Source organism: Hyaena hyaena, unplaced genomic scaffold, assembly GCF_003009895.1.
Source record: "Hyaena hyaena isolate Hyena2069 unplaced genomic scaffold, ASM300989v1 scaffold_73, whole genome shotgun sequence".
Taxonomy (NCBI): Eukaryota; Metazoa; Chordata; class Mammalia; order Carnivora; family Hyaenidae; genus Hyaena; species Hyaena hyaena.
Genome location: NW_024080705.1, coordinates 2,328,340 through 2,352,230, shown reverse-complemented (window position 1 = coordinate 2,352,230; position 23,891 = coordinate 2,328,340). Strand labels below are relative to the sequence as shown.

The following is a 23,891-nucleotide window of genomic DNA, read 5'->3' as shown; positions in this document are numbered from 1 at the left end:
CTGTGACTCCCTCTCTTTCTGACCCTCCCCTGCTCACGCTGTCTTTCTCTCTGTCTCCTAGAAATAAATAAAAATCTTTAAAAAAAAAAAAAAAAGATGGGTTTTCTGCAAGGCTGAAATCAAGGTGTTAGGCAGGGCGGGATTCTCCGCCTCATCTGATCACTCAGCTGAACAGAAAGATCTACTTCCAGGCTGCTCGAGTTGTTGGCAGAATTCAGTTCCTTGCTGTTGTAGAACTGAGAGCTTCACTCTGGTCCTGGCTGTCCTCAGCTTCTAGAAGTTTCCCCAACATGGTACCTTGCTTCCCCCAAGCCAGCAAGGGAGAAAGAGATTCCAGCAAGACTGATGCGACAGCCTTATGTACGTAACATAACCATGGAATCATGTGCGTGTAATCGCATATATCCCCAAGTATCTTTGTCATACTTCCTTGATTAGAAGCAAGTCACACTCAAAGGGAAGTGATTATTCAGGGGTGTGAACACAAGGATGCAGGAATCATGGGGTCACCTTAAGAGTCTGTGTACCATAGCATTGATACTGGTATTGAAGTAACTTTTTGTTTTTAACTGAAGTATAATTGACATGGTTACTTTCTTTTTTAAGAGTCCCTATATTTTAGAGCTAAATACAGAACTATTTACCAATGACAGTATATGACATCTGTCTGAAGTTTGCTTCAAAATAATCCAGAGAGGAAGGAGAAGTAGGTGGAGGCATAAATAATTGGCCATGAGTGGGAAACTGTTGAACCTGAGTGATAGGTTCATGGGAGCTCATTATATATTCTCTCTACTTATGTGTTTGAAAATTTGAGAATAAAATTAAAAATAAATAAAAAGGCAGCATGTGTATCTATTGCTGCAAAACTAATTACCTCACAACCTAGTAATTTAAAAACAAACATTTATTATCTCAATTTCTGTAGGTCACAAATCTGGCACAGCTTAGGCTGGTGTGTCTGGTTCAGGGTCTCACAAGGCTGCAGGACTACAGGTGTCCAAGGGGCTGGAAGATCTGCTTCCAAGCTCATTCATGTGGCTGTTGATCAGCCTCTCCTTATGGCAGTTCACAAGGGGTAGCTGTCTTTCCACAGAGCAAGTGATGAGAAAGACACACACACACACACACACACACACACACACACACACAACCTATAATGCGTAGAAGACAGATATACCAGTGCATAAACCCAATACTGCCAGTTTTCCTCTAGTGCTGTAACACTTCACTGTTTTGCTGAGTGCTAGATAAAGTTGTTGGCTTGAATCAGGGACCATGGGCATTCCAAAGATAAATATATTTCAGCACTAAAATCACATTTGCCTAGGCCCACGCCATGAGCCTATGTAGTAAGTTAAATGCATTATGATGGGATTCTAATGCATTGTTAGAGTGGGAAAGCTTTTGTCTTGATGACATCTGCCATTTAGGTCTATTTTGCTGACTCTTGTTGTTTCAGCTCCACAGTAATGAAGCAGCTTTCTGATTATAATTTGGCTTCCCAAACACATATGGAAATGGTGAAAAAAAAAAATGCTCTGCTCTAATCTATTCCATGATTATTACATTTCTCATCATAAAATTAAAAATTGGTATTCTGCCTTTATACATCAGTCTCTATGCACTAGGTAAATGTGAATCTGTACCTGAAAAATGGATTCACTCTTGGTAGATTCACATAATAGGCTTCTGAGCCTGCACCCCTGTGCCCCTGGACTGTGTTGAATTTACCCAAGTAATGCCACCCTATGAGGTACCATCTGAGTGGCCTAAAAAATCTTCCCCAGGTATGGCAGCTATATTCACCATATATTCACATCACATATCCATGAGCTTCCCACATTTCTCAGTTCCCTTGCTCTTAGATGGTGTGTGTGTGACCAGTTCTGACCAATAAGCTGTGAGCAGAATTGACAACTATCACTTCTGAACCAAACATAGTGAGATTTCCATGCACTCTTCCTTCCTGCTGCAGCAACCATGGAGGCCATGTGTTAAGATAGCAGACTGCATTCTCCTCTAGGGTGTTGATAGTTTCCTGTCTCACAATAGCTAAAACATGGAAAGAGCCTAAGTGTCCATCAACAGATGAATGGATCAAGAAGATGTGGTTTATCTATACCATGGAATACTACATGGCAATGAGAAAGAATGAAATCTGGCCATGTGTAGCAACATGGATGGACCTTGAGGGTGTTATGCTGAGCGAAATAAGTCAGGCAGAGAAGGACAAATATCATATGTTTGCACGTATAGGAGGATTAGGAGGAACTTGACGGAGGACCAAGGGGGAGAAGAAGGGCGGAAATGGTGGGGGAAAGGGAGAGAGGCAAACCATGAGAGACTCTTGAATGCTGACAAAAACTGAGGACTGATGGATGTGGGGGGATGGGCATGAAGGAGGGCACTTTGGGGATGAGCACTGAGTGTTATGTAGAAACTATTTGTTTGACAATAAACTATTTGTAAAAAAAAAAAAAAAAAAAAAAAAAAGATAGCAGACTGCAAAATCAGATTAAAAGTATGCTTATCGAGGGGCACCTAGGTGGCCCAGTCAGTTAAGCATCTAATTTTTGATTTCAACTCAGGTCATGATCTCACAGTTCATGGGATCATGCCACGTTAGGCTCTGCGCTGACAACACGGAGCCTGCTTGGGATTTTCTCCCTCCCTCTCTCATTGCCCCTCCCGTACTGGTTTGCACTCTATTTCTCTCTCTCTCAAAATAAGTAAACATTTTTTTAAAAATATGTTTATCGTGATAAGTCCTGAGTATAAAGAATTGTTGAATTGCTATACTGCATACCTACAACTAAAACAACATGAATTATACTGGAATTTTAAAAACAAATAATTTTGGGGGGCACCTGGGTGGCTCAGGTGGTTAAGCATCTGACTTCAGCTTAGGTCATGATCTCACAACATGTGGGTTTGAGCCCCATGTCAGGCTCTGTGCTGACAGCGCAAAGCCTGGAGCCTGCTTGAGATTCTGTCTCCCTCTGTCTCTGCCCCTCCCCTGCCTGGGCACTGTCTCTCTGTCTCTCTCTCAAAAATAAATAAACATTAAATTGAATGAATGAATGAATGATTTTTTTAAAAAGAGAACTTAGCATACATTTGGGAAATAAAATTCAGACCCTTTCAACTATGCATTTATATAAAATCATTCATAAAATTCAGTCCCAGGTTGAGAAACCCATGCACTCTGTGAAAGCTCTCCAGTAATTCTCACTCTTGGTGTCATACTGATGACTTGTGATAAGCTGTGAGGTGTGTGGCAAGTCACTGGTTACTCATTAAGTTAAAGCCCTGAAGCTAGGGAATTGTTTACTTCATTGGAAATTTGGGGAAACACAAGATTACTGCTATAATAAATTCACTGTCACATGCTTTAGCAAAAAGAAATAAAAATAGAAAACATGATAGCAGTAAGGTGTCAAAAATTGGGACACTACAGGAATTTCTAACTAATTAGCTTGCAGTTTCTGAGATGGCTGAGAATTGTCATCAATGAGATCACCTTAAACAAACACTTAATGACTTGAAAAAGTCCCCATCCCAAAGTCAGTTATAGGTATCCAATATTATAGATGTAACTGAATTGAAAGTTATGTTAAAACCAATTTTATTTTTGTTTAATATTTATTTATTTTTTATTTCTAGGAGAGAGAGAGAGAGAGACAGCGTGAGCAGGGGAGGGTCAGAGAGAGAGGGAGTCACGGACTCTGAAACAGGCTCCAGGCTCTGAGCTGGCAGTCAGCACAGAGCCCGACGCGGGGCTCGAACCCACGAACCGCGAGATCATGACCTAAGCGAAAGTCGGACGCTTAACCGACTAAGCCACCCAGGCGCCCCAAAAACCAATTTTATTAAAGTAAGAGAAGAAAGCGTCTTTATCACTCTAAAGCTATAAATCAAAATAAAGATATTATATTGCTTTTAGTATTGAATTTTACTACCACACTAATACACATTTCTTTAAATTTCTGGGTATTTTTAGTTATTCTGTTATATGTCCTGATTTTTAGTTATTGAATATGAATATATCCCAATAAGGGAATAATTTTTTAGGTGCATTAAAATGATTCCAAATCTTACCCTCTGACACATATGAACAGCTTTCACCTTTCTATCTTTATAACCCACATTTGTCCATAGACATAGCATAACATTGCTAACATTTTATAGTCCACTGTAATTTCCTTTCTTATTATTATCTCATGAGATATTTTCTATATTTCTACATAGTCATTGGGTCTTTTCAATGGCTGCAAAATATTCTATCAGATACACCTAAATTTAAATGGTTTGATCTTACTCCTCATAAATTTGTTCCTCATTCTGTGATTGGTATTCTTAATCAAAGGTGACAACATTAGGCCTCATTACTGGCTACTCACATTTCAAATACAGATAGAGCCTAAACTCCATTAGTTAATTAGTCAGGAAGCATTATTAAATTTCCATTAAAATGTCTTCATTTTTCTATTTCTCACATGAGGATTAAGTGAGTTACTATGTGAATTTGGTAAAAGCAGCCTCTCACATTTCTTTTTATCCAGAAAATACTTAGTCATTCAAAATAGCAGCATGGACCCACAGCCACCTCTAGACTGTCAGAGTGCCCTCTAACACAATAGCGGTGCCACCTCTAATGTCAACTCGTCCATCAGGACGCAGTGAAATCTCCAGTTCTCCTCCTCGGCAGGAACACTGAAAGGCTAAAGAAAACATAAAACAAGTCACAAATTAATATTGTTTGTTTCTACCCTTTTTAATTAACAGAATATAGTGAAAGACCTCTTATTCTAAGCTCTAGAATCTTCCCAGCTCAGTTTAAAATAAATTCCTTCATCTGTCCATAGTACTGCCCTGCCCTGTTCTCCTGAGGACTGAGGAATCACAAACGCAACCGATCCACAAAACACACAGCTTCACATCTTTTCTTCTTGAGCCATTTCCTCTGTCACTTACTGTAATGTCCTAGATACACTCCACCCATAGCTTCCTCTCTGCTTCTATCCAGGAGTAAACAAGGAAATGTGGTAAGATAGAGGCATGGAATAGAAGTCTAAGAAGAAAAAGAGGGGTGATCTTGGCCCTCCTAAGAGCCTCATCTTCCCAGACCTAAAGAGGACAAAGGGAGTTTGTTCACTCTTTGTGCTTATCAAGCAACCACACATGTCAGGCAAACAAGAGACACAGCCTCAGCCTTCCTGGAGTTCAGTGCATAGGGAGTAACTAGACCAGCCCAGCTGCTATCCCCAAATCAGAGTCAGAGAGGCCTAACCCTCCCACTCGGTAAGACCTTCATCCTGTAGGGTCAGACTCCTACTTTGATTAGTACAACTGTGTAACCTCCTTGGCTGCAATCTATTTTCTCTACCCCCAAGCAATATATTAATCATTAAGGGACTTAGTTCAAAAGCAGTTTTTTTTATTCAATCCTGTGACTAGCAATGGCAGTACGGAATTTTGGTGATCATCTACTCTCAACTAAATAACCTCACTGGGCCAAAGTTACATAGCTTGCTAATTTTATTCAACAAAGACTTATTGGGCACTTACTATATTAGAAGTGTGCCTATGTGTTGGGAGGAACAGGGGTGAAAGATGTTTGGGGTGGAAGATATTCTGATTAGAGGATTCAGGGTGAAGGAATTTAAAACCTTTCATTTTCATGTGGGGTTTTCATGAAAAAAACTTTCATGATATTTTATTACATTTTCAAGTAAATAGTACATATGAGAAAGAATAATAGCTTCAAGATCACAAATTTTTTAAAAATTGGAAAAAAAAAACCCTGTCATACCATGCATGTCTTTCTTCCCCAGTTGCTGAGACCAGTAGCTGCTGAGAACAGCATGTGCAGACCCTTAAAAGAAGTAAAGTTATGATATAAAAACAGGAGTGACTTTGTGGCAAATTTATCAGCAATTACAACCAACTATCCAATTTGACTAAACCTTAGATGGCTTAGCTACAGCTGAGTATAGAATTATGAATGGAGATAGAAAGGAAGACACAGAATTTATGGATAAGCTCCTCCAATGATGTATCTGCTATGTTTTACACTTCCTGAAGCCTTAATTAAACTGCAGAGGGTTTTTTCCCCTAACTTTTTAATTTGAGTATAATTGACACAAAATATTATATTAGTTTCAGGTACATAGTGATTCAATTTCTCTATGTGTTATGGTATGCTCACCACAAGTATAGCTACCGTCCATCACCATACGCTATTACAATATCATCGACTGTATTCCCTATGCTGTGCCTTTTATTCCTGTGACTTATTCATTCCATAACTGGAAACCTGTATCTCCCACTCCCTATCACCCGTTTCACCCATCCCCTAACCCCTTCCCTCTGGGAACAGTTTGTTCTCTGTATTTATAGGTTTGATTCTGCTTTTTATTTGTTTACTCATTTGTTTTGCTTCTTAGATTCCACATATGAGTGAAATCATATGGTATTTATCTTTCTTGGTCTGACTTATTTCACTCAGCATAATATTCTAGGTCCATCCATGCTGTTACAAATGGAAAAAATTTCATTCTTTTTTATTGCTGTGTAATATTCGTGTGTGTGTGTGTATCACATCACACATATCACATATACACGTATCACATCTTTATCCACTCACCTATTGATGGACACTTGGTTGCTATAAATAGCTGCTATAAACATCAGAGTGCATGTATCTTTTTGAATTAAACTGCAGGTTTTAATTTTTCTCCTATCAGCTCATTGTCAACACAGGGTAGAAAGATCAAGGGCTTCACATAAATCTTTATCTTTCAAGGAAAATATCTCCTTCCTCCTAAGAACATGCAAAGAAAACTGGGAACTATGACAAAAGGTTAAATTTTCCACCAAGCCAATGTTTTCATTACTGACGTCCAGCTCAGAGCCAGGAGCCTGCTTCAGATTCTGTGTCTCCCTCTCTCTCTGCCCCTCCCCTGCTTGCACTCTCTCTCAAAAATACAGAAACTAATAAAGTAATAACTGACAGAAAAGCCGTTGGGGAGGAAAAGGATGGGTTTTCTTCAGGAAAACTTACCGAATATTATGAGGGATCCACGTAGGATGACCATGCATCCCAGTTTGCCCAAGACTGTCCTGGTTTAGCACCAAAGGTCCTGTACACTGAGAAATCCCTCTGTCTCAAGCAAGCTGAGATGGTTGGTCATTATGTCCAAAGACCTTCCCACTTTAGAAAAGCATTATTACAAGGGAAAACACTTGCCCTCTGTACCAATTAAAACCTTTGAGAAGCAGCTGTGCTTGTGTAAATGCACTCAAAACCTCTTTTCCATGGGGGAGGGCTGAGCTGTACTTTTTCCATGTCGTTGGGCATTCTCCTGAGTCCATAAAAGTGCTTTGCTGAGCTTTGAATTTCACGTGTTTTCTCAGAGAGTAACAAAGTCAAAGTCCTGAAACCATTCCAGCCTCTGCCTTCTGACCAGAGCAGGAGCCTCAAAGTTTTTTCCCAACCTCCTGCCCCAGCCACCATCCCATCCACCAACTTCCTCCATCAATCATTCCCTTCTTTATCTGCTCAGCCCACTCTTCTCAAAGAGCATGAGAGGAGGAAGCTTCCCATTCTTGCCCATCTTCAATTTCATCCCTGTACTTCTGGCTGGCAGATCTTGAATACCCATGTTCCCAAACCCATCTCACCCACTTTGGGGGTAGGTCTGGGAAAGCTATTCCTGTCCCTCTTTCCCACCTATAACCCAGGAGTTTATCCTTCAAAAACCAAATCTCATCTAGATGTCAAGGATCATTCAGGCTGATCATTGAAAAAACAAAAGGCTTTGGTACTAAAGCGGACTGATATCAGCCCCTGAATTTTGCAAATGGCAGATCTGGAAGTATTGGTTCAGGGAGCCAGTTTTGTTGTTATTATTAAAATAGCTAGTAGTTATTGGGCACTTGTCATGTGACAGGCACTGTGCTAAGCATTTACCTTGCATTGTGTTTATATAACGCTATGAGGTATTATACATATTTTATAGGGGAGGGAACAGAAATTTTAAAAAGTTAAGTCATTTGCTTCAGGTCAACAGCTAGGAAGCTAGGATGTAAACCCAAACTGTCTGACATTACGGTTTAACCCTACTATACTGCCTGCTTATTCTGTAGTTTTCACATGAGACTTCATTAAGGGGATAAGGAAACAAAAACAGCTCAAAACCCAAGCAACCTGAAAGGTCATGCGAAGCCCACTTATTAAACAGCTATTTGTTATCTTCCTCCTTCATTGCTGAACCCTCCCCAGGACCCAAGTCAAAAAGTACCTGTTACAGGGTCTTCAGCCACTCCAACCCACGGGGCAAAATATCTGGAGTAAAAGTCAAATGCTTGGCTCTGCCCTCCAGGCTCTCCTTTAAGGGTGAGAATGAGTCCTTTCACCTTTCCTGTGTTTTCCACTTGCAGAAGATTCTGTGTGTTCACCTTCAGGTTCTCCAAAAATGACCTTGTTCATAAATGGGATCCATTAGGACAAACCCATCCACAGAATACTACACAGGCTCAGTAAAGTGAGATAGAGTGCAGCTTGAGCAAACAGCTCAGTAGTCAGGGAGGAAAGAGCAAGTGGCATAAATCATGGTTTGACTGGACACAGCACAGCCAGACAAAACCAGAGCTATAAATCTGGGTTCTCAGCCCTCCCCGAAGTGCTGACAAAGCCAAAAATCTTGTTTACCTTTTGTAAGTATCACTGAGCCGGACAAGGAGCTTTCGGGTATCTGGAGAATAGCGGATGTCCTGGACCAGTGTATCACCTATGGCAGTCTGTGGAGACAGACCAAAAACTCTTCAGGAGTGCCCCCTGGATCAAATCATTGATCTTCTATATGGGGGAAAAACCTCTCATGAGCATCTCCTGTGTGCCAGACATAGCCAACATCTCCAATCCCAAGAGTTTTAGTTCAGTTTCAGCTCTCAAGGTGTTGCCCAAGGAAAGCCAGTTTCATAGAGACCAGAGACCTTTAAGGGGATTGAGCTTACCCTCTGAGAACCAAAGATAGGCATTCACAAGTATTACTATGTGCCTCCACACTCTACTCCTTCAAGTGAGCATTTTCCTCACAATTAAAGAGGAAGACTTAGGCCCAGGGACAGGGACACACACACACACACACACACACACACACACACACACCTTGACCCAAGTCTGAGGACCCTAGAGTCAAAGCTCTGAATCACTACTGTCTACTGTCTGTAGAAATAGGAGCCTCAGGCCCACCTCTTAGTATTGTTGTGATGATTAAATGAAATAATATATGTGGGGCAGCTGGGTAGCTCAGTTGGTTAAGCGTCCAGCTTTGGCTCAGGTCATGATCTCACATTTGTGGGTTGAAACCCCGCATCAGGCTCTGTGCCGGCTGCTCAGAGCCTGGAGCTTGCTTCAGATTCTGTGTCTCCCTCTCTCTCCATCTCTCCCCTGCTTGTGCTCTGTTTCTCTCTGTCTCAAAAAAATAAAATGTTAAAAAAAAATTTTTTTAAGAAAAAGAAAAAAGGAAAGAATATATGTGGAGTCCCAGCATCAGCAACTAGAAGATTCTATATGGCAAGGACTCAGGGCCAGCAGTTTGAATGAAAGTGTGGACTAGACCACTCATCTTAACACTGCTCTGTTCAGCAAGCACTGTTTTCACTTAGATTATGTGCTATGGATCAGTAACATAGCAACATTTACTAAAGATGCTTTAATTCATGCTCTACCTAAGACTGCTCATAATCTTGCTCATATCCTAGAACATTGTTTGTGTGTTTGGTTATTGATTTGGAGTTCTGAGATTATGAGCAGGGGAAAGCCTCTCCAAGTCATCCTTTGGCACCACCACTGGCTATAGGCAAAGCAAGTGAGAATTACCAGTAGTGATCTGGCCATCATTAGGTTACTTTGGGTCCTCTAACCTTCTCTAGGGACTGAGATGTTTCAGGTCCCAAAGCCAAGACTCCCTCCACTTTGGGTGGTGCCTTGACTGTCTGCCCCTGTGTCCACAGCTGAATAATATCCATCCCTCTAGAAATGGAAACTCCTGCAGCCAGATCCCATCTGCTCTTAGGGCCTTTCCATTTCTTGGAAAGATCATTCAGCCCTCCTCTGCATGGATTTTTATGTCAATTTGGAAGTCTAATTCTCAGCTGAGAATCTTATTGCCAGTTTCTAGGAACACAAAATGACAAAATTCATGATAACTAACCCTTTATCATGCCCAATTTTACAAATCCTGAGCCTGAGGAATAAAGATACCAGGTTAAGTTCTTTCTACCATGAACAAGGTCTATGCTGTGAATATTTTCCACTTTCTTGACAACATGCTTAAGGCAGTCCATTTATGAATTTGGCTTTTCTTCTAAAACCCAAGCCACAGGGCTGAGTGTAAAATCAGAATCTGTAATGCTTGCTACTGCTTTTTTAAAAATAGACAATATAAGACACTAAAGAGATTATAAATGCTGTAGTTGAAAATTCAATGAGAAACATCCCAGTGGTATGCACAAAGGCCATTTCACAGAATTGTTTTTGTCACTGCAGCTCTTGCCCTAGTCCTGACCAGGCCCTTCCTTCTCTACAAACTAAGTAGCTGGTCATGCAGAACTGCTCTGGCCCTCTAGCATCTCCACAGGACAACTGTAGTGCCTATTTCACTGGGGAACAGTGAGAATTACAAGATATTGCATGTGATACACTTAGCACGTGGTACTGCATAGGGGAGACTCTCCAAAATGTTATTATCATTATTGTTATTCTTTTTATTAAGACCCACCCCTATACAGACCTTCTGAGGAAGGCAGCCTATGAATCTTGCCTTCTCTCTCATTACCCAGGCTTTCCTGCCCTCTTCCATCAAAGCACAGCCCCCTGACCTCAGCCTCATTCTCCACCACAGAATTTGGGGCCGCCCTGCCCGGCAGCTTCCATTCCTTTCTCTCTCGGCCACCACACAGCAATCTGTCCTCCCCTTACCTTCATGGAGGCTAGTGCTAACAATGAAGTCAGGGAAACTGCTAGACATTCTCACCAAATACATTCAATATTAAAATCCACACCTCAAATGCCCTGTGCACTCTTCATCCAAGCTTAGACCGGAACATTTATACTGATAGAAGAAGGCCTATCTTTGGGGGTCAAAGGCTACTGATCCTTTGTGTTCAAACAACAAATGACCAGATCTCATGAGCTTAGGTTTAATTCCTTTCACCAACCTTTATCAAGTCCTCCACTTCATGGAAGTCCTAGATGAGGAGAAAAGACAAAACCATTGTAAAACAGGCAAGCTGTCAGTTGTACACAGTTCATGGCAATAATTAGAAAGAGCTGACCTGGGGGTGGGTTGGATAAAGAGGAAGATCCAGGATGATTCCATCCTCTGCTCTTCTGGCCTTTAGTTCCCCACTCAGAGTGACAAAGGTTAGAGTACTATTCACATTTTCTGGCCAAAAAAAAAAAAAAGAGTCTTTTGTCAATGACAAAGAATTTGGAGAAATCAAGAAATAGGAAAATAAACTCTGTTATATATTTGTACGTCTGTTTTGATCACTATTATGTTTTCCTAGATTCCCTGGCAGTGCTGCCTTTTCCCATAAGGAGGGGTCCGAGTTTGGGTTACTGGGGTCCAGAGTAGAGAAAGCCCTCCCGGGATTCTCACTTGAGAACCAAGAATATAACTGATTGGACTTAACGTCATACTGCAAGTCTTCAAATGCCAGCTTCTTGATGCTTACTAACTGTGCCTTTGAGCAAACTATTTAACCTCCTTAAGCTCAATTTCCTCATCAATAAAAGGGTAAAAATTAAATCTACCTCATAGGGATGCAATAGTGTTTTCTAATGCAGATTTTTTAAACTTTTTTTTCATGTTTATTTTATTTTTGAAAGACAGAGACAGAGCATGAGTGGAGGAGTGACAGAGAGAGGGGCACACATAGAATCTGAAGCAGGCTCCAGGCTCTGAGCTGTCAGTACAGAGCCTGACACGGGGCTCAAACTTACAGACTGCGAGATAATGACTCAAACTGAAGTGGGACGCTTAACTGACTGTACTACCCAGGCATCCCTCTAATGGAGATTTTTAAATATGCACTGTAAAGTTATAAATAATACTAGTCTAAGATATGTTAAAGGGATGACAAATAGAATATACAAATTATGAGCAATAGTCTAACAGGAGCAAATCTAGCTTACCCTAAATAAACCAAGTTATACATAAAATTATTATTTGAAGATTGAGCCTTCTGTTACTAACACAACTTGGGCTACTTATCTGACCTCATTGTGGGTAACATTTTTAGTGAAAACAAAGGTTTGTGATCTAATTCTTTTCTCCCCCTTAATATTTCTGTAAAACTTAACCATATCTAAAAGGTAAGGAAATTTGGCATTGTCGATTAACTTTCACTGAATATAAAGTTTGTACTCTAAATCCCAAAGTTTAATTTTCCTCATTATAATCGTTGGAAGACATCATTATTTACAAAGCACGTTTTCGTAACTTATCCAACCTTAAGACCACCGTCTGGGGGATTTAAAGGCTATTATGCCAAATTTCTGCCTCACATCAACTGTTGTGGGGTTTTCAAAAGGCACTCAATCCAACTTCAGTAAAATCTACTTTTCAAGACTGAGTTCCTAAACAATATTTCAGAATATTTACCTGCCTTCATTCTTGTCCCCTATCCACAGAAACCAAAATTGTCTTTTTAAGACATGTAATGGATTACATTGTAGAGGGGCCTTGACCTGACTCTCAATGTTATCTCCTGCCAGTCACCCCCAAGAAGCTCCAGCCACTCCAACTATACAGGCTGCACTTCAGGGGATTTTCATTTGCTGTTGCCTGTGGCTCCTTCTTGCAATCTGGCTCTTTGCACAGATGGCTTCATATTCTTCAGCCTGAAGGTCCCCTTTTCTAGTGGAGGCTGTTGTCCAGAATCTCAACCTTCCCCTCTCAAGGCAAAGACTATGTGAGGCAAGGAAATACAGAAGAACAAATTTAAGAAGGTACCTGCTCTCAGGTGCGGCCTGAAGGCTTGGTTGTTTCCCCTTCACCCAGCCCCAACCAGGCTGAGGAGGGTGTTGGTGACAGACAGATCTTAGCTGAGTCCCACTCTGCGAATTGCCCTTGGATGAGTAGAGCTACTTTACCCAAAGTCGTGCTTCTTTTCTAGGCATTAGAGGCTGGTCAGTGAAAGGTATGAAGGCCTGAACCTTTGCTTCTATTTGGAACTACACTAATTGAAGAACTTTGGCAGCTTTAGACCTCCCTGTGGATTTGGCCCAGGCCTTTCTTTGTTGCTACCACTTTGCAATTCACCTTCTCACTCTGTTCTGTTCTGCTTTCTTTATTCCCCTACCAATATTGATCCCAAGAATACTGCCCACAGTTCTTCTGGCATGCAGTGTGTCTCAGAGTCTGCTTCCTGGGGAAACTTACCCTATAACACCTTGCCTATGACCTCCATCTAAATAACTCCCCAGAGAATCTCCTTTTCCAACTCTGCACTCACTACCATTACTCTCTGTCTTTTCATCCTGTGTATTTCCTTGTTTAACTTTCTGTTTGTTGTCTACACCTATTCATGGCTGCTTCCATCTCCACTTTCAGGGCATTTCTAGGCATCACTCCCCTGCCCCATTCCCGTAAATCCCTGACCTTTGTTATACTAAATGTAGCTATATGAAAACTGGTAGGATTGAGGTACTACATCATCTCTTCACAAGGTAAATGTAATATAGGGGCTCATGAATCTTTAAACTTCAGAGTAAAGAATCTCTTGTGAGGGGTATTTGGTTGGCACAGTCCATAGAGTATGTGACTCTTGATCTCGGGGTCCTGAGTTCAAGCCCCACATTAGGCATACAGTTTACAGAAGAAGGAGAAGGAGGGGAAGGTGGGGAGGAAGGGGTAAAAGGGGAAGATGGGGAAGAAGAGAAAGTTGAGGAGGAGAAGAAGAAGAATGAGGAGGAGAAGGAGAACAAGAGGAACAAGAAGATGCAGAAGGAGGGGGAGGAGGATCTCACAAGTACACCCCTGTGTTGGTCAAAGGCCAGAGAGCTCCTCTTCAAAATAAAATGGGATTCTAGGGAACACTGACCATGGCTTTCCAACATGCCTGGGACATATTCAGGAAGGCCAAAGTCTTGGGGGCTGTTTTTGTTTCAGTGTAATGAATTGCATGAAATAGATTCTGCGTTGTCTTTATACCAGTCACTGATTCATCACTAAGAATTTGTGAGAATTTTTTAAAAATATTGGCTATTTGCAAAATGATGGGTTCATAAGAGATAATCACATTACTTATTTTGTAAAACAGCACAGCTGCAGAAGCCAGGGTAGCGTGGCCACAGAGAGGAACCTCACTCGCCGGTGTAAACCACCTTAATCCGAAGCAGGAATCTTCAGGGGAAGAAAAGCCAAAGAGAAACGAGATTATTCCCATACAAGTGGGTCACAAATTTTTTATTTTCTTATTCTTTTCTAAATATTTCCCTAGCTTGATTAAAAGTCAAAAGGAGGAGTGAGGGAAACCAGCATCCTCAGGCTCCCCAGTGCCGACCTGGAGCTGAAATGTTCAAATCACCCAACACCTGCTCCCCCAGATGAACTGAAAACCAAATCAGAATCTCCCCTGCTCTTCTATCTGCATGCAAGTAGTTAATGAGCATCTCCCTTAAGTGCCATTCCCCCACTGGAAAACGAGCTTCTGGTACCATTCTGGCTTTAAAAAAAAAAAAAGCATACTTACTTTGTGTAAAGTTGTCAGTTGGGTGCAGTTTTCGTATAAAAGCAGTTTCAGAGAGGTTCATTTCTCTTGCAATCTTTTGATGCATGTCTTCTTCCTCCAATGTCTAAATTAGAAACAAAAGTTTATTGAGACTCCAGAAAAACAAATCAGGCTTCCTTGGACAGCAACTGCCACTAGTTAATAAAACAGCTTATTAATATTAGAAGTTACATGTTTCACAGGAAAGAATTGCCAAGGAAGTCCAGATACTTTTACAATGATTGTTTCTCAGAAATCTATGCTTGTAGCACCCTTCATAGGGTGTAGATGCTCAGAGCTGGAACAGACTGGAAAACCTACTGGCCTGGCCTATCTTTAGTCAGACTTTTATCCAGTCTGAGAGCATGTGCTCTCTTCTAAACAATCTCCACAAAAAGAAACTTCACAATTTCCCTTTCTTGTTGAATAAAAAGATGTTTGGCATCCACTCTGGGTAGGCTGGCCCATTTTGCCCCCAGCCTAGGCCAGAGGTTTGCTCCCTTTCATAAGTCAGGCCTTAGGCCAGAGTTCACCTCCTTCAGGAAACCTTCCAGACTGTTCTAAAGGTTTGGTCTACTCCCAGTGCTTAGGCCACCTGAATTTACCCAGTGTGTCCCTTCACTGTCTGTCTCCCACCATCTGAGGGGACATTATGAAGGGATATTATGAGGGCATACAGTGTGCTACCTTGCTTTGTCCTGGCTTAGAACAATGCCCTGTATTCATCCCAGAATGGTAGGAGCTCAATAAACATTTGCTGAAAGAATACATTATTCACTTCATCTTCATTCTTACTTTATTTTTTATGTGAGCTCTGTGCCCAACATGGGGCTTGAACTCATGACCTTGATGTCAATAGTCACATGTTCTACTGACTGAGCCAGCCAGGCATCCGCTTTATCTTCATTTTTATTTTTTTTATTTTTTTATTTTTTTTAAATATTTTTTATTTATTTCTAAGAGAGAGAGAGAGAGACACCGTGAGCAAGGGAGGGTCAGAGAGAGAGGGAGTCACAGACTGAAACAGGCTCCAGGCTCTGAGCCAGCAGTCAGCACAGAGCCCGACGCGGGGCTCGAACCCACGAACCGCGAGATCATGACCTAAGCGAAAGTCGGACGCTTAACCGACTAAGCCACCCAGGCGCCCCTTATCTTCATTTTTAAAACCCTCAGTATAGGGCGCCTGGGTAGCTCAGTTGGCTAAGTGTCTGACTTCAGCTCAGGTCATGATCTCATGGTTTGTGGGTTCGAGTCCTATGTTGGGCTCTGTGCTGATGGCTCACTATAGATATTTTATCTCCTTGCATATAAAGAAATCAAATGCAGAGAGGTTATGTAATATCCTAAGGTTATAATATACCTAATAAATAGTAGAGTGGTTAAGAGTGTGGGCTTTGTAAATGGTAACAACCAGTGAATCCAAAGGAAGGATATATGAATATTCATTGTACCATTCTCAAACTTCTCGGTAAGTTTTTAATTTTTCAAAATAATGTGAATTTGTATCCTGGGTCAGGTCCCAGCAGCAGTGCAAGAGTGGGCAAGTCACTTAATCTCATGGAGCCTCAGTTTCCACACCTTTAAAATGAAGGGAACAGGGGCACCTAGGTGGCCCAGTTGGTTGAACATCCAACTCTTGATTTCAGCTCAGGTCATGATCTCACAGTTCGTGTTTATGGGATCAAGCACCGCATTGGGCTCTGCACTGACAGCACAGAGGCTGCTTGGGAATCTCTCTTCCTCTCTCTCTGTGCCTCTTCTGGTCAATCTCATGTGTACTTTCTCTCTCTATCTCAAAATAAACTTTAAAATGAGAACAGCAGTGTACTTAAGTGAAAGAGTTACTGTAAAGACACATAAAATACACACACATATGCACACACATTCCTCTTAACTCAAGGAAAAAAATGCATCAGAAATATGAGCTTTCCTTTAGAGAATGAAAATCAACTTTTTAATCAACAAATGCTCACTAGTTAGATTTTGAATTCTAAAGAAGTCTCAAGATAAACGCATTTTTGCTTTGGCCAAATGTACTATCCTTGAGCCCCTGAAACCCAGAAGTAAGATTTACAACTTTATACTAATAAATTCATAATTCACTTATCTGACTTATGCAAATTAAACATGCATTATCTTTTAGTTGATGCACATTCTTTTGAAACACTTTCCATAAACTCCTATAAGGCACAAAACAGTGGTTATTTTTTAAACTATCAGCTTATATAAAAATCCTGGTGGACTTACTAAGCTTTTCTTAAAGGAGCACTGTAGTCAAAATCTATATGCTCTGTAGTCCTATAGAATGAGAAATCACTTAAGAAATTGGTATTTATTGGAATACCTGGGTGGCTCAGTCGGTTAAGCATATGACTCTTATTTTCAGTTCAGGTCATGACCTCGCAGTTCGTGAGTTCAAGTCCCACATCAGATTCTGCACTGACAAGGTGGAGCCTGCTTAGGATTCTCTCTCTCTCTCTCTCTCTCTGCTCTTCCCCCACTCACTGTCTCTCCCTCTCTTTCTCAAAATAAATAAATAAACTTAAAAAAAAAAAAGAATTGGTATTTATTACCTGAAAACCCAAACATAACAACATGGTTTTGTATTTTAGTTAACGCTTTTCTTTCAAAAGATTAAACCAAATAATGCACATAAAATGCTCATTACAGTGCCCAACACATAGTAAGTACTTGATAAATGTTAGTGGCTCAAAGCCCATGCTTTAACGAGCCACACTTCTCTGCCTCTCCATAACAAAGACAAACTATTATTATCCCTTTAACACACTGCAAACAGGAAAACCAATGTCTATCAGAGAAGATGGATTCTTGCAATGTATCTAAGGGAAAGCAGCAATCAGTCAATTACCAAGTGCTGTGCTACGCTAGCAACATCAGCACCACTACTGAAGTAATTTGTTAGAAATGCAGAGTCTCAGGCCCCACTCCAGACCTTCTGAATCAGAATCCTCATATTTTTAAAGTTTTTTTTATCTTTGGGACACCTGGGTGGCTCAGTTGGTTAAGTGTCTGACTCTAGATTTCAGTTCAGGTCATGATCTCAATTCGTGAGTTTGAGCCCTGTGTTGGGCTCTACACTGATAGGGATTCTCTCTCTCCCTCTGTCTCTGCCCCGCCCCTGCTCTCTCTCGCTCTCTCTCAAAAATAAATATTAAAAAAAGATTTTCATTTTTAAATAATCTCTACACCCAACATGGAGCTCAAACTCACGATCCTGAGATCAAGAGTCACATGCTCTACCAACTGAGCCAGCGAGGTGCCCCTGGAATCTCCTTTTTTTTTTATTAGATCTCTAAGTGATCCTTGTGCACATTAAAGTTTGAGAAACCCTGGTGTATAAGATATGGCCCCATGTTCAAGGGGTTGAGCATCTTGCAGGGAATCAAGACAGACACAGAAAGCAACAATGAGCAACACCAGAAAGTATGTAATTGAGACACATAGATTTTGACGATAATTACTCTAGGACTTTTTGTTTTGTTTTGTTTTAAACGTTTATTCATTTCTGAGAGACAGAGAGATGCAGCATGAGAAGGGGAGAGGCAGAAAGAGAGGGAGACACAGAATCCAAAGCAGGCCCCAGGCACAGAGTCCGACATGGGGCTCAAACTCACAAACCGTGAGATTATGACCTGACCCAAAGTCAGACACTTAACCAACTGAGCCACCCAGGCACCCCAATACTCTAGGACTTTAAAGATGAAGCTGTGAGATAGACTTAGGAAAAGGACAGATTTTAGTGAGCTGGACAGGAAAGTGTGGGCAAAGAGCTTTATACTGGGGATGCTTCTTGGGCAAGTCACTTGACCTCACTTCTGTTCATCTGTTAAATCTTTGACACTCTAGGATTCTGTGAGCTGAGACAAGGAGAATTAGGATGGCAGGAATGAATGGCATGAATACCTGTCATACCTGTGGGCCCAAGGAGTGAGTAGTCCCACCTGAGTGGAAGGGGAGGAAGCTACTGGGCACACCAGCCAACAAGGCAACAATGTTAAGAAGCACTTCTTGTGGCCCACAGAATGTTCTGTGTGGAAACTGCCCCACATGTCTTGTGCATACAACACCTGAGAGAAACTGGGAGCCAATTAATTCTCTAGCGCAGACCTCATGATGATTGAAGGGGTAATAAAGAAAAGCCTGTGCTGGTCTTTCTGGATTTGCCTCCGCAGCTGCAGGAACCTATAATGCCTGCCAGTCCTTCCTCTATCTGATCTGGCCAAACTCCCTGTCCTCATCGTTCCTTTCTTTCTCTATTGCTTCCCTCTACATTTAGCACAAGAGTCTCAAAATGCATTAAAGCATCTCACATTGTAGCCAAGCTCACCATCTATTGGTAATAGATTTCTTTGCAAATGGGCTTTTTTGCACATCAGCTAGAACACACACTTCACTGACTATCAGCTCTTTAGTTCTCTCTACCTCGGTGTATTGCACCAAGTGCAATTTGAATTTCTGTAGCTGTAATTTCTGTCCCAGGACACTTAAAATGCATTTGTCATTTGCCTGCGGGACCAGAGACATTGTAGTAAGTTTGATAGAAGCAGCCCTCAAATTCAGGCAGCTGAATTTCTACACTGGAACCAAAGGTCAAGGCAGTGGTGAATCGTAAGATTAATGTTGTTTCAACTCTGAGAGCTTTAGAAGAGACTGCATTCATTCAAAATACTGAATTTTTGTTCTAATAATTTTTTTCATTTTACACTAAAGCTGTTTATTTTCAAATGCAGCAAATAAAGATTACACACCAACAACTGTTAACTCTCTTCCTTTAATATCCATTTCCCTTTGGCAATCTCATGGGTCAAATTTCCAACAGCAAAAACAGATTCTGAGTTCAGGTGTACTGCATTGGGATGCCGAGGTGTCATCACAGTTTGGCCCACAAACATTAATGATTAGAAAATCAGTGCAAAGTTTTAAAATACTCCCATCTTGTGGCAGCTTAGAAACATGACAACGGAAACATGATAGTCCTGCTATTGTTCCCAGTTCATTTGTGCTTCTGCTGTAGATAGGTCCCAGCAAAGGAAACACACTTGGATATGGAAAGCTCTAAATTATCCAGGAAGAAGTAGGAGATTCCTTCTGAGGCAATTGGATTTTGCATTTTGAAGTTATGTCCCACGATGCAGCACTCAAATGGTAGGCCATCTTTGGTTGTTCCTGATGGTTCTTATGGGTACCTAGTCCCTCCAGCTCCATCATAGAACTCAGAGCTGGTACTCACCTTGCATACCCTGCCCACCCTGCCTCACCAATGAGAATAAAAGATCAGTAGTTATTAGTTAGCTAGAACTCTTAGAGATTTCTGCCATAATCTAATTAATTAATAGATTTACTTTCACTCAACAGATAGCTATTTAGTGCCTGACATGAGCTAGGCCATGTGTAATAGAACAGGTTAGAATAGGGTACGATTTTATTGAATGTGCAGTCTAGTGAGGAAGACAGGCATTGAATGAATTTCAATTTCCCATGCTACCTATGGGAAGTAAGGGGTACCATGGGAGAATATAAAAGGGGAGGACATCCAGTGTGGTGATGAGTGTGATGGTTAAAACCACAGGCTGTGCAGTCAGGCAGATCTGGGGTGGGATTCTGAAGTCAGCCACTTAGGTAATAACCTTCTTCTGCCTCTGTCTTCACATGTGTAAAATGGGATAATAAGACCTACTCTTAGAGAAGATGTAAGGATAAAATGAGATAACATGTGAAAAGCAATTTAGCACAGTATCTGGCTTAACTTGTCTGAAATCATTGCTCCCAAAGCTGAGGATAATGTGCTAGAAAACAGTGAAGGAGGAATTCTCACATCAGCATCTCCTGCCTTGCATTTCTCTCTTCCCTCAAATACTGGGCAAGAGAAAATATTTCAATGACCTGGAAAAATCTTCCCTGCACTCTTCATCCTTTTTCTGGGCATAAAAGTGAGATATGACTTTGGAACTCCCAAGAAACCCCAGGAGCCTCTGACCTGGTAGAGGCACACAGAGCCAGTGATCCTCTAAGGAAGGGCACCAGGTTTGGAAATGGCCACTGTGTCGTAAGCTTCCCCACATGAGTTAAAGCACAAACTGAACTGAACACAGTATTGCTGTATACTCATTTTTATTAAATACATAAAACACCAAGCTGTAAAGAGGCTTTTGTTACCCTCTAAATTTAACCAGGAAAACTAGAATAGCAAGTTGTTTAGGAACTAAACGAAGCATTCCACTTTAAAAGTGCAAAGCCAATCCTCCTTGCTGTCCCTGGAAATGATTGAGTTAGTGTTTAAAAGAATAAGAACAAACACACACACACACACATATATATATGAATATTATACTGACCATGGCATAGTGTCCAGCACATGGTATGTGGCCAACAGATGCCAGCTGAGTTGGAATAAATGTATATACTAGGCATACAACAAAGTTGTTTTAATAGATAATTTTAACAGGAAAACTCAAGAATAAACTGCTGTTTAGGGGCGCCTGGCTCAACTGGAAGAAAAGTGTGACTCTTGATCTCAGGGTCATGAGTTCAAGCCCATGTTGGGTATAGAGATTACTAAAAAAATAAAGAAAAACTTTTGGGGCACCTGAGTGGCTCAGTCAGTTAAGTGTCCAACTTCGGCTCAGGTCATGATCTCACGGTTAATGAGTTCGAGCCCCGCGTGCTGACAGCTAGCTCAGAGCCAGGAGCCTGTTTCAGATTCTGTATCTCCCTCTCTCTCTGCCCCTCCCCTGTTCACACTCTCTCTCTCTCTCTCTCTCTCTCTCTCTCAGAAATAAATAAAACATTTTTAAAAATTAAAAAAAACTTTTAAAAACCCAAAACAAAACAAATATTAAACCACTGTTTAAAGATCTTCTGAAACAGTGGTTTTCAACTGGGGACAATTTTTTATTGTCGTGATGGGGAGAAGAGAAGACTGCTGTCATCTAGTGGGTAGAAGCCAAGAATACGCCAACATTGCAGATGACAGCTTCTCCCAACAAAGAACTACCTGATTCTGCCACTGTTGACAAACCCCACCCTAAACATATACCCACATACACACATATATACAAGAACAACAACAACAAAACTTGAGGCTGTGTTAGAATATGAAGGATAATAATTATGGGCTCTCTACCCCTGTTGATGTTATTTTCATTAACACTGTTTTACAGAAGAATAAACAGCATATCACCCCTTATCACTACCCTAGCCCTCTGACCCATTCAAGTAGTTGGTCATGAATTCCTGTAGTTGTTATACAGCTATTAAAGTAAAATACGTTGCATTTTCAAAAATATTGTTTCTATGCATTTTCATACCTCTATATGATCTTTATTGTCAAATTGATTCTCCAGCATTTGAGGACACCGTCAAATTTTTAAGGTTTTTAAATACTTTTCTCAAATATCTGTTCCATATTACATTTAGCCCTTAATCTGTTTTTATTTTCAGTTAATATACAGTATTAAAAATAACTCATTGATGGGGCGCCTGGGTGGCTTAGTCGGTTAAGCGTCCGACTTTCGCTTAGGTCATGATCTCGCGTTCGTGGGTTCGAGCCCCGCGTCGGGCTCTGTGTTGACTTGCCAGCTCAGAGCCTGGAGCCTGTTTCAGTCTGTGACTCCCTCTCTCTCTGACCCTCCTCTGCTCACGCTGTCTCTCTCTCCTAGAAATAAATAAAAATATTTAAAAAAATAAAAATAAAAATAAAAATAACTCATTGAAAATTTTAAAAATGGTCTTGTCCAGAAAGGAAAACAAAAGAAACTTTAGAATATTCTAGAAGATCTTGGAATGTTGTTTCCCAGAATTTTTTTTTTTTTTTTTTTTTTTTGCTTTCCTTTCCTTCCAAAAGTCTTTTATCAAGTATTCAAACGGCTTGGGGCGCCTGGGTGGCTTAGTCGGTTAAGCGTCCGACTTTCGCTTAGGTCATGATCTCGCGGTTCGTGGGTTCGAGCCCCACGTCGGGCTCTGTGCTGACTGCCAGCTCAGAGCCTGGAGCCTATTTCAGAGTCTGTACCTCCCTCTCTATCTGACCCTCCCCTGCTCACGCTGTCTCTCTCTCTCTCTCTCCTAGAAATAAATAAAAATACTAAAAAAAAAAAGTATTCAAACGGCTTAAAGAGCAATTACTTTGTCTTTAGTTTGTCCACCAAATTTTTTATTAGTCTCATCTCAGTCAAATTTTTAAAGTTGACCTTCACTTAAAATCTGAGGTAGTGATTTTTAAGTAGTTGGATTTCCTTCTGTAAAATCCAACATTGTTCTGTTCTCTGAGTCCCTCTTGTACCATTAGGTCTTTTAGCCTTTGTGGTAACTACTGAATAATGATAAGGTTTACATGACTGTTTCTTCCACTAGACTTTGAGCACCCCAAGGGGAGGCAAACTCACTCATCTTTGTACTTCCTATCCCTACCCCAAAGCCTGGCTCATGGTAGATGTGGACAAATATTTGTAGAATACAATAATGACGGGCTAAACACTGATCAAACTGTGGGAAACATTATAAGGTTTAACAGTTATTTATCTCTAATATCTTCCTAAGTTTACTTGTGTTCTCTTTAGGTGTTTCAGGTGTCTACTGTGTCCAACCATGGGTAAGAGAATCCAAGGGCATAAACCACAGTCTATACTTCCACTCTAATTTATATTGGCTTATGAATTGGGAAAAGTGCCAAATTAGCCTCCAGGAGAACAGGATTCTCATGACCACAGAATAGAAAACTAGCAAACTATTCTTTAGATATCTATTCAGTTGTCCCTGACAGGCCACCAAATTAGCCTGGTCCCACAGGTCCAAAGCCCGGAAGTGAATTGGGAGACTCTTTAGAGAGCATCCCTGAATCATAGACTTCCCTATTTTCTTTTTCTTTCTTCATTCCTTCCTGAAGCATATTGCTTTGGACTATGCTAAGTTCTTTGCTTAAATTTTTATGTCCTGGTTTTGCCAAATATATAAAAAACATGTAAAATATAGTTGAAGAGAGAAAGACTCTGGTGTGTCGTGAGTGTACTGGAAGTAAAAGGAATAAATTGAAGAATAATGCTAGCTCTTTTCATCTGGTGAAAACTGAGTACCTAAATCACTTGAAA

At 40.9% G+C, this 23,891-nt stretch overlaps 2 protein-coding genes across 8 annotated transcripts in view; one reads left to right on the top strand and one right to left on the bottom strand.

The window, feature by feature from the left end:
* Positions 1 to 3,823: 3,823 nt before the first annotated feature.
* The window catches only part of PBLD (phenazine biosynthesis like protein domain containing), a 44,747-nt gene continuing 24,679 nt past the window's right edge, over positions 3,824 to 23,891 (bottom strand). For all 7 annotated transcript variants that reach the window (XM_039233243.1, XM_039233244.1, XM_039233245.1 and 4 more), the window contains 8 exons: positions 14,770 to 14,872; positions 14,322 to 14,420; positions 11,347 to 11,456; positions 11,230 to 11,259; positions 8,717 to 8,805; positions 8,307 to 8,485; positions 5,816 to 5,878; positions 3,824 to 4,724 (listed from right to left, as the gene is read on the bottom strand). In XM_039233243.1, the coding sequence (XP_039089174.1) occupies positions 4,612 to 4,724; positions 5,816 to 5,878; positions 8,307 to 8,485; positions 8,717 to 8,805; positions 11,230 to 11,259; positions 11,347 to 11,456; positions 14,322 to 14,420; positions 14,770 to 14,854 (768 nt within the window). In that variant the 5' untranslated portion in view covers positions 14,855 to 14,872 and the 3' untranslated portion in view covers positions 3,824 to 4,611. The remainder of the gene's footprint in view (positions 4,725 to 5,815; positions 5,879 to 8,306; positions 8,486 to 8,716; positions 8,806 to 11,229; positions 11,260 to 11,346; positions 11,457 to 14,321; positions 14,421 to 14,769; positions 14,873 to 23,891) is intronic.
* HNRNPH3 (heterogeneous nuclear ribonucleoprotein H3) overlaps positions 14,445 to 23,891 on the top strand; it is a 45,254-nt gene continuing 35,807 nt past the window's right edge. Inside the window, exon 1 of the mRNA XM_039233239.1 lies at positions 14,445 to 14,467. The gene's annotated coding sequence lies outside the window, so the exon portion shown is untranslated. The remainder of the gene's footprint in view (positions 14,468 to 23,891) is intronic.